The sequence below is a fragment of the Corythoichthys intestinalis genome, chromosome 19 (assembly GCF_030265065.1).
Source record: "Corythoichthys intestinalis isolate RoL2023-P3 chromosome 19, ASM3026506v1, whole genome shotgun sequence".
Lineage (NCBI taxonomy): Eukaryota > Metazoa > Chordata > Actinopteri > Syngnathiformes > Syngnathidae > Corythoichthys > Corythoichthys intestinalis.
In genome coordinates this window covers 4,745,885-4,756,686 of record NC_080413.1, presented here as the reverse complement: position 1 = coordinate 4,756,686, position 10,802 = coordinate 4,745,885, and the positions used below count along the sequence as shown (strand labels likewise).

The 10,802-nt window shown below is 40.3% G+C and overlaps 1 protein-coding gene across 2 annotated transcripts; it reads right to left on the bottom strand.

Annotated features, from left to right (window-relative positions):
• Positions 1 to 346: 346 nt before the first annotated feature.
• On the bottom strand, positions 347 to 5,939 carry si:ch211-203k16.3 (angiopoietin-related protein 7). 2 transcript variants are annotated; one of them, XM_057823135.1, is made up of 9 exons: positions 5,825 to 5,939; positions 5,567 to 5,764; positions 5,254 to 5,469; positions 4,783 to 4,902; positions 2,732 to 2,846; positions 2,509 to 2,646; positions 2,186 to 2,402; positions 1,008 to 1,203; positions 348 to 939 (listed from the first exon to the last, which is right to left on the bottom strand). In XM_057823135.1, the coding sequence occupies exons 2-9, from the start codon at positions 5,705 to 5,707 to the stop codon at positions 793 to 795; spliced, it is 1,290 nt and encodes a 429-aa protein (XP_057679118.1). In that variant the 5' UTR covers positions 5,708 to 5,764; positions 5,825 to 5,939; the 3' UTR covers positions 348 to 792. The 2 variants fall into 2 exon arrangements, with proteins under 2 accessions (XP_057679119.1, XP_057679118.1); XM_057823136.1 differs by having other exon boundaries at positions 347 to 939; positions 5,567 to 5,924.
• Between the last annotated feature and the right edge of the window lie 4,863 nt (positions 5,940 to 10,802).

Below are 10,802 nucleotides of genomic sequence, written 5' to 3'. Positions count from 1 at the left end.
AAACGTCCATTCACTCCTATTGGTTTCCCACCCAGGTGACCTGATATCAACTAAAAGAGAACCCTAAATGCCCCAAAATAAACAGTAAGTGACCCGATATCTACAGGATGTCTGAGATGCCTCAAAATCAATAGGAAGTGATATGATGAACCAGCCATCACAACAAAGCTACTATCGCACTTTCTCCAAAAATTGCATTCATACTTTACAAATACCAGTACTGGCATTGAATAAAATTAATCCCAAATTAATATAAATTAGCCAATTAGTCGACCTGTTGCAAAAATCTGCGTTTATCCGACTATCAAAATATCAAAACACAGGAAAGTGAGCCATTTATCCAAAAGTACATTTAATATACAGGTGCACATTAATACATTTATTTTTGACAACTTAATTCATTAATTCAAAAAGTGATTTGTATCACTTAAATATTTACTTTAAAAAAATAATTTGATAGCCTCTAGCTAACAAAACTTAATGGAATTTACATGACAATCTGTAAAATATCAACTGGAAATGCAATTTCTTTGAACTGAAACATGAAATGTGTTGGCTTAGCTTAGCTGTCATGAACTCGTTCACTGCCATGACGGCGATCGACGCCCAGTCCATTAATGGATTGGCCGTCCATCGCCGTCAATGTCAGCAAATGCGTTAACTCATTTTTAAAATCTAAATATACAAAATTAGCGTACAAAAACATTACACCACCTTGAAAAATGTCCATAAATATACATACACCTGCATTGTTTCTCCACTTCCTCCAGCAGTCGCCACGGTAACAGTCATTCACGGAGATAAACGGTTCCTAAAGCTGCGCGGTCGTATCATCATGCTAACTTTCCGTAGCGAGTAAAAGTCCGAATCCCTCCACGAGTGCCAGACGATCTCGTCTGGGCCCAGGTGACCTTTGCCCTTTGGTGTGTAGTGACCGCCCTGCGAGACAACTGGGGTCAACTATTATTTCTATTTCACAAAACTTCCTTCACTTGGACTTCAATTACCCTGTAGTAAACACCGTTGAGGTTGGCGTAGAAACACTGTCCGTACCACCACCCGCCGTGGGAGATCTCTGCGCAGATGTCACCGCTGTCCGGCGTGCTGAAGCCGCGCTTGTCGTGGTACCAGCCGAAAGAATCCCGTGCGCTGCCGCTGAAGCCCGACACGTGGAGACGGTAGTGATGCTCCTCATCTTCTACACTGTGCAACAGTAATTACAACTCATACGGTGTCACAAAAATGATAGCATTTTTCCATCCATTTGAATTTCCTATTATTGGCAATAGGAATTTATCGTGACCCAAGTGCAATGCTGCAGGACGGCCACAAGATGTCTCTGTAAGCAGGGGTGGAGCTCAGTTTTCAAAGTTGAGGGAGACAATGATAAAAGTGAAGTTATACTGCATCTTTTACTGAAAATTGGTCACTTTTTCAAAGTGCTTTTTTAATCACACTTCCCCTTCCTAGAAATGAATCTAAAACGTCATTAAAATCTGAACTATTTCTGATATCAATATCCAGATAGTTAGTTGTTTACAGGCAGGTAGCTCCTATCTGTCTGTGACTTTCACCTGATGCTTAGCTATTATTAGCTTTTAGCTTAGTTTAACAGCACTCTGTAATGGACCTTTGAACAATGCAGGAGAAATGATGCTGATCGTCTGAACCTCGAGATTTTAATTCATGGGATGTTTTAGAACTTGGTAACTCTCTGTGCATTTTCACAGAAGGTAGTGGTGAGAGAATGATTCTAATGTTTAAACAGCACATTATTGCGTGACTAAAATGAGAACTGAATAGATTTTACTTTGATTTAAGTCTACCGCACCAATAATACTTATCGTGTCCAAAACTATGGGGGGGACAGCTTAGTTGGGGAGGGTGACATGTCCCACCTGTTCACCTGGGATATCGCCTTTGCCTATACGTAAACCAGGGGTTTACACATCATAAACATGGTGCATATCTACCTTGGGAAAGTCTACTCATGTGATAATGCACTATTAAAAATAATGAATTGCGTTAACTAATTCGTGAGTCTGCCCAGCCTTAGCAAAAACTCAATGATAATTTAATCCTTTTTCTTTATTATAATTTAATGTGTACAGTTCTTGATGAAAATTTATTCGAAAACAAACGGTAGCAAATAACGTTAAGTGTCAATTTTACAGCAAACGCCCACCTGAAGTGCTGATAGAGTGCATGCTTATGTTTGTTGCTCCAGTCCTCCAGATTTATACGCAGGCTGTAGTCTCCCTGGCTGCTCAGCTCATGGATATGATCGTTTCCAAGCCAAAACTCTGAGTGGAGGTCTCCGAAACCGGCCCGGTATTCCCGCCAGCTCCTATCGAAGCTAATGGACCCGTCGAGCCGCCTTTGGATCACCGTCCAACCACCGCCTGTGCTCAAAAAAAGTGAGTGATTCCTGAACAGTGTGCTGTGGTAGTTATCCGATTTCTTATTTGTCTGAAATAAATTTTGTTCAAATAGTTCATGATATCGCACCATCAATGTCCATATTACAGTAGACCTCCACAGGCATGCCTGCAAATGATGGCACCACAGTGTAGAGGCCGGATCTCCTCACTCCGTTGTAGTAAATAGAGGCGCAGTCGATGGGACAGTTCCTCATGTGATGAGTATCTGCGGTGGGCAAAGGGAGAGGCAAGTGTGGGTGAAGCGCCCTCTGCTGGATGGCTTTGGTGCCTTTCAAGGAGAAGACTCGTACCCGGGTGTAAGGCCTGCTGGCTACTCATGAGTGGGTTAGGCCGGACGATGTTGACGGAACACCCAGGACTGTTCTTCACCTGATCCACCAATAAGGTGAGGTTGTGAACTTGGTTCTAAAATTTATGAAAGAGACATTAAGCATAACAACCAGGGATTTAAATTTCCTGCATTATGTGCGCGCACTTTTGGCTGACAACGAGGCACTCTATAACGGCCACGCCTTGTCAAGTCAGCTTTTTGTTGTTGTTGTTGTTGTTTCTTGGTTTTTACTATATTTATTAGCGTTGTCCATTAATGACTTTATAACCGATATCCCGATATTGTCCAAACTTAAAAATCTGATACGGTTATCAAAGCGATACAGTTATCTGCGGTCTTTAACTTGTAACGTGTTATTGCAAATTGTAATGTGATACCCCACTACAGGGCCAGCCCAGGCCATTTGGGGGCCCCAAGCAAAATAATGCAAAGGGGCCTGTATTTTTTGCCCACCATTTCGTCACATTGTACTGTGAAACCCATACATGCAACCCAACCCATACGTCCATATTTTGTATATTAATCAGATTTTGTTGCTCTGCATACTTCAAACTTCTCACCCCAAATGATTGTCAGTACTTACAGTTGATAGCGCCAAACCTTTTTCTAAAAGAGGGAAGAAAGAAGTAAAAGAAGAACTCTTATTTTTTTAAAGCTTGTAATCAAGTCTCAAAACTCACAAAAGTCAAAGCAAACTGTAGTAAACGAAATAGAATACAAATTAAACAATTGCCAGATTGGGGGCCCCCTAGTGGTCAGGGGCCCTAAGCAACTGCATAGTCTGCGTATAGGCTGGGCCGGCCCTGCCCCACTAGATCAGTGGTTCTTAACCTGGGTTCGATCAAAACCCCAGGGGTTCGGTGAGTCAGTCTTAGGGGTTCGGTGAAGGTTAAAACACGCAGGGGCTCTATTTTTGGAAGTAGACAAAATCAAAGCAAAGCAGCGTTTTAAACTAGGTTTTGGACTGGTTAGTCCCCAATTTACAGGCTTTATTCCAGATCTTTTAAATGCTAGTCCTCTATCTGATGGGAGGAGAAACTGGTTTGCTCAGTGGAAGGTTGACTCTCACTTGGTATGAGGAAGTACCACAGACCTACGGGTGGCGTGCACTGCGTTGACATACATTAAAAAAAAACAACAACAAAAAACATTTGCTCACGTTTTACACCCTGAAAAAAGTATTTGAGGCAAGGATGCGATAGAATAAGAATGTCGACATGAAAACAAAAATAGAAACGGTGTGAAATGAATTGAGTATAATTACATTTTCCAATGCGAAAAGCAAATCAAAAGGCAAAATTATTTTTTCTAAATCAACACTGTTTACTGGATTTGTGAGAAGATTCATGTTTTTTTTTTGTTTTTTTTTTTACATAATTTAAGAGAATGTATGAATGAATGAAACGCTTTAAGAGAATGTTAATAATGTTAATGCCATCTTGTTGATTTATTGTTATAATAAACAAATACAGTACTTATGTACCGTATGTTGAATGTATATATCATCTTGTGTCTTATCTTTCCATTCCAACAATCATTTACAGAAAAATATGGCATATTTTATAGATGGTTTGAATTGCGATTAATTACGATGAATTCATTTTTAAGCTGTAATTAACTCGATTAAAAATTTTAATCGTTTGACAGCCCTAGTTTTGTTTTTTTGAAACGAAATATTAGACAGCAATTAATGAGCAGATTTTTTGACATATTTTGAATAATAAATCTAATGAATTACCTTCGTTTTTGGCTGGGTTGAAACAAAAGCGGTTGCGCGAGGTCTGTAAACGGGGGTTTCCAGGGTAAAATGGACAAATTAAAAATAGTTCGGGGGCTTCACGCGCCATGAATTTGCTATGGTAGCATATAGACATATTTTTCCATCAAACACAACAGTTGTCTTGGCTTAAAATACAGCAGTTTCTTTTAAAGACGAGTGCAAGAGCAGAAATAGCTTTTTTAGTCTTGTCTGTTTTCCGTCATATATTTATTTATACTAGAGATGAATACCTGCAGGTTGAGGATGAGCGTCCCCTGTAGATGCAGCAAGTTGTTGGCCTCGGCGTAGTGTTCCTCCATCTCATGGAAACGTTGCTCCATGGTGGTGTTGGAATTGCTTCTGTCATCACGCTGACACAGAAAAAAAAGGACCTTAGACATTACCAACGCTGCAACACGGACCACACAAAACTAGAAGATGTTGGTAGGACAATCCACACGTGCCCTGTTGCCGGGCACAACATCACACATGGCATTAGGCCACCTTTGGCTCAACAACGTGTCTTCTCATTGGCTTGCTGGATCATGGCGCATGAGGCGACACGTGGTGGAGAAGGAGGTTAATCCTGTTAGTTAGTGAGGTCAAGGATATGTTAGTGGGAGGTGCTGATGACACATTACAGTGCACTTCTTCCACAACATAGTGAAAATATCCAATTTGGGGTCACGTGTAAGAACTTAGAAGCCGGCAGGATTTCCCACCTGCATCTCAAAAACCTTGATGCGATGGCGGTGGTTCCTCAGCTCCTCCTGCAGCTCCGAGATGGTCTCTTTCAACGCCGCCACTTGCTGTTTGCGCTCCTCGTTCTCGTGCAGCCAGTAAGAAACCTCGTCCGTGCAGCGGAACATGTCGGGGCAGCGCTGCTCGTCCAGCTGCGGTAGCGTGGCTACCAGGCGACACATGCCGTCCTCCATCACCTGGAGGTAGTTTAAGAAAATGGAAGGGGACCCACCATTATCATGTATATTCCATAGCGATACAACATTAAGCTAATTTTCTCCTCATAGTCGTCACCTGACTGGTGTATTCTCCACACTGGGAGCCCCCGCCAATGCGTTGCGTGGTGTTCAGCCCATCTGCCGTCACCTGAGAGAGTACCAACATGGGGACCCAGAGGTGTAAACCCCATATTGGGGCGGTGGTGGGCCGGGACATGGCTCCTTAGTGGCACCAAGTGCTGGACGTCAACAGATGAGGCTCTGCTGTCTCAGCCTAAAAGTCAAAACATCACATATACAAAATTTACTTAACCTAAACTGTAAATATACTGACCTCGCAGGAAGTCACCCTCCAAGCCCATCCCGGGCGAGGGTCTCTTTCCATGGTACACCTCGGCTTTGTTTGCCGTCTTCTTGTATCTTCCTTTGCACTCTCCCTTTCAACAGACATCTAAGGCCCATAATCCACCTCTAAGAGGATTCACAGAGCGAAAGAGAGGAAGGCAAATGAGGAGGTGGGGTTGTTGAAATTGTGGCTGGAAAGGAATTTGCGGGAAAAAAACATTCATACTAATTTTTTTAAAGAGGTCTTAAAATTCCCATGCAAAAACAAAAATCAAATATTAACGAATAAAGTAACATTCAGCTGCAAATTACAGTGCTGCTCAAAAGTTTGTGAACCCCCTCAACATTTTGGAATTTTCTATTATTTCAACCTGATTTCCTAATCAATCAATTCAGTAGTTTTTTTTTTTTTTTTTTTTTAACAGTTGTGTTGTCGAGACTAAATTAAAAAGAGTTTTCATCAACTGATGTAGGTGCAAAATTGAACTGTTTGGTCACAACCAAAACCGCCATGTCTGGCGAAAAGTCAACACTGCATACCACCAAAAGAACCTTCTCCCAACAGTGAAGCATGGAGGTGGGAATGTCAAGATCTGGGCTTGCTTTTCATCCTCAGGACCTGGACAACTCCACATAGTCCAGGGAATCATGAATTCTGAGGAATATTGTCAAATCCTAGAACATAACCTGACGCCATCTGTTTTGAAGTTAAAGCTTGGCAGAAGGTGGATCATGCAACATGATAATGATCCAAAGCATTCCAGCAATACAACCAAGGAATGGCTGAAAAAGAAGAAGATTCGTGTTCTGGACTGGCCCAGTCAAAGTCCTGACCTAAATCCCATTGAAATGCTGTGGCGGGACCTGAAGCGAGCAGTTCATGCCAGACGCCCATCAAACCTCTCTCAACTGACTGCGTTCTGCAAGGAAGAATGGGCAAAAATCCCCCAAAGTAGATGTGAGAGGCTGATTAGTCACTACAGAAACCGTTTGGTTGAGGTAATCTCTGCAAAAGGAGGCGCAATATCCTATTAACTGAAGGGGTTCACATACTTTTGCACACATGATATCTGAGTTTTTCTTAAATCAACCACTTTTGTTAAATAAAGAATGACAATATAACTATTTCTTTTGTTTCAGTCCATTATTTGGAATGTCAGTATTGTGGATTTGGGTATAACTTAACATTTAATAAGGTTATTTTAGTTTTTTTTACAAAAAATCTGACCATCCCTGTGGGGTTCACAAACTTTCGAGCAGCACTGTATATTGGTAGTCTTCAGTTTTCATAATGCAATGCACACGGTCAAGCAGTCCAGTGCCAGAGGGAGCAAAGCACCCCAAAACATCAGGGAACCTGACATGTTTGACTGTGGGGACCGTGTTTTTTTTCTTTGAAGGCCAAATTTTTTTCCTGTCAACTCTACAGTGCCCTCCATCATTACCCTAATTTTCGCACTATAAGGCGCACCTGACTATAAGCTGCAGCCCACCAAATTTGGCACGAAAACGGCATTTGTTTATAAATAAGCCGCACTGGACTATAAGCCGCAGCTGTCCTCACTGTATCATGGGATATTTACACCAAAAGATATCAACCGGTACAACCTTATTTGACAGCGGCATCATACGACCGACTGTCATAGGACCAAATGAACCGTCATTAAACTTTGAATCAATTAGTGCAAAGCTTTATTGCTTCAAGAAGCTTCATTTGGCCATCACTGCTCCCTTGGGGGAGACAGTCAACCTCTGCTGCCACCTGCTGTTGACTGTTGTCATCCAACATGCCTCTTAGCATGCATTGCAGCACTACAGATGTGAATAACAATCAAAAATCACGTTCTGTGCTAAATCTTTCTTCAGTTACTGTTCCAATTGTTTCATCAATTGCTAGTTATGGTATTTGCTAACACTTTATTTGACAGTGGTGCCAAAAGACTGTCATTACACAATCATAATTATGACATGTCTCTGTCCTGAGCATTCATGAATGCTTATAACAGATATCCGGCAAATGATCTCACTTTTGAATGGATGCAAAAGATCCAAGATGGACAAAAAATTGAGTTAGTGACATAATTTGCCAAATGAAACTTAATGACATAAGCATTCAGTAATGTCCATGATAGTGTCATGTCATAATTTTGATGATGTTATGACAGCCTTATGACACCGCTGTCAAATAAAGTGTTACCTAAAAAAAAAAAATCAACAAATAAGCCGCACTGGACTATAAGCCACAGGTATCAAAGTGAAGGAAAAAAGTAGCGGCTTATAGTCCGAAAATTACGGTATTGCCACCCTTAAAAGACCATCTGACCAAAGCACACGGTCCAAGTTGAAGGCTGAGACCGTGTGAATTTTTGTGTGAGACCAAGATTGAGCTTTTTGGCAACAAACAGTCTAAGTGGGTGTGGCGTGCCACGAAAGATTCGCATGCTGAAAAGCACCTCATACCCACTGTGAAGTATGGGGGTGGGTCAGTGATGCTGCGGCGCTGTTTCGCTTCCAAAGGACCTGGGAACCTTGTTAGGGTGCATGGCATCATGAATGCTTTGAAATACCAGGACATTTTAAATCAAAATCTGTTGCCCTCTGCCCGAAAGCTGAAGATGGGTCGTCACTGGGTCTTTCAGCAAGACAATGACCCTAAACATATGGCCAAATCTACACAGAAATGGTTCACCAGACACAAAATCAAGCTCCTCCCATGGCTATCTCAGTCCCCAGACCTTGTTTTGTTATAATTGTGACACACATTATTTGATGTCAAATAATTATTTCTTAATGTGGGATTTTTTCCCCACTGAATGAATGCACTTGTATTGAAGGTTTGATTTTTCTCTTTTTTTCCATTAAGGTCCCATATTATTTGAATAAAAAAATATATATTAGAAGCTAAAAAACACATCTTTTTCAGGGGTGCCAATAATTATGGAGGGCATTTTTTGTCATGAGCATTAATGAATGCTTATTAACCCTTTATTGCCAAATGTATCACATTTGATACACCTAAAGTTTTATGATTTTGAAACTAATTCAGAATTTTGACATTTCTTTTTGAAAAAAAAAAAAAGATGGATGCAAGTCAACATATGCATCTGCAGGTTCCATGAAAAAAAAATGGATTTAGCAAGGGTTATAGATATTTGAGTGCTTATTAAAGATGTCCATTTATAGTACCGTATTTTTCGGACTATAAGTCGCACCTGAGTATAAGTCGCATTTTGGGGGGAAATTTACTTGATAAAATCTAACACATAGAACAGATATGTCATTTTGAAAGGCAATTTAAAATAAAAATACTATATAGAACAAACATGCTGAACAAGTGTACAGTACGACAATGTTATATGATGCATGAACAACGATATGCGTGGCCGGTATGTTAACTTAACATAGCTATTAAGAGTTATTCAGATAACTATAGCATAAAGAACATGCTAACAAGTTTACCAAACCATTACTGTAACTCCAAAACAACAAAATAACATGTGTGATGATATAATAATGTGTTAATAATTACACACATAAGTCGCTCCAGAGTACAAGTTGCACCCCCAGCCAAACTATGGGAAAAAAACTGCGACTTATAGTCCAAAAAATACGGTATGTCCAGTCCTCATCCTTATCATCCTTTCAAAAGTGACATTTAATGACATGTTCCTTATTCCTATTATTAGAAATATTTCATGCTTTCCCAACACTTACTGTACGTTGTTTTCCACTCACCGAATTTTATATATTAACACAAATAAATGCAAAATTAATAACATAAACAAACACACAAATATGCTTCATTCCAACAGAAGCAAACAAAGTCTCCTGTCCAACTTTCTGCACATTATTCTAGCACACAGCAGCACGATAATCCTGCTCTTAGCTCCAAAGGGCCCGGGGGTGAGCAAGTGGGCGTATGAGGGGTGTTTATCCAATTATGACACCAATCTGGTACTTCCGCTTTTGGCTCCTATGGATACTAAACATCCTTCCTCGCTGCTTGCCAGAAAGCACGATGACGTCACTGAAAACTAAAGCGCTGTGACAAGGCCCTTGCTGTGACCTATCAGTATCTAACATGATCTATGAAGGCTGTTCAACCTCATGGAGGCGCTATAATACAATTTAATGACCCTTAACTGGATGAAATTCTGTTTTCACCATATTTGAACGCCATTGACTGTGACACACGTCCAATCCAACGATGTTAAACATGACTTTTTTCTTCAATTAGTTCACACCAAGGGCGTAGGGACGGTAGGGACATAACACTAGCAACTTTTCAGGATGCTCAAATTGTCCCCACCAACTTTTAAGCTTATTTGCATTTTATGAGTTTATTTATATAGGTAATTTAGATTGTCTCCCCCATATGTTGTAAAGTTGTAAGTAAGAATTGACCCTACCCTTGTTAAGTGATTTATTGTATGTTCAGATTTACAGTGAATTACAAAAGTGAGTACACCCCTCGCATTTCCGCAGATATTTAAGTATATCTTTTAGGGCTGTCAAAATTATCGCGGTAATTGATTTTTTAAATTAATCACGTTAAAATATTTGACGCACTTAACGCACATGCCCCGCTCAAACAGATTAAAATGACACCACAGTGCAATCTCCACTTGTTACCTGTGCTTTTGGAGTTTTGTCTCCCTCTGCTGGCGCTTGGGTGCGACTGATTTTATGGGCTTCAGCACCCATGAACATTGTGTAATTGTTGACATCAACAATGGCGGGCTACTAGTTTATTTTTTGATCGAAAATTTTACAAATTTTATTCAAACGAAAACATCAAGAGGGGTTTTAATATAAAATTTCTATAACTTGTACTAACATTTATCTTTAAAGAACTACAAGTCTTTCTATCCATGGATCGCTTTAACAGAATGTTAATAATGTTAATGCCATCTTGTTGATTTATTGTTATAATAAACAAATACAGTACTTATGTACCGTATGTTGAA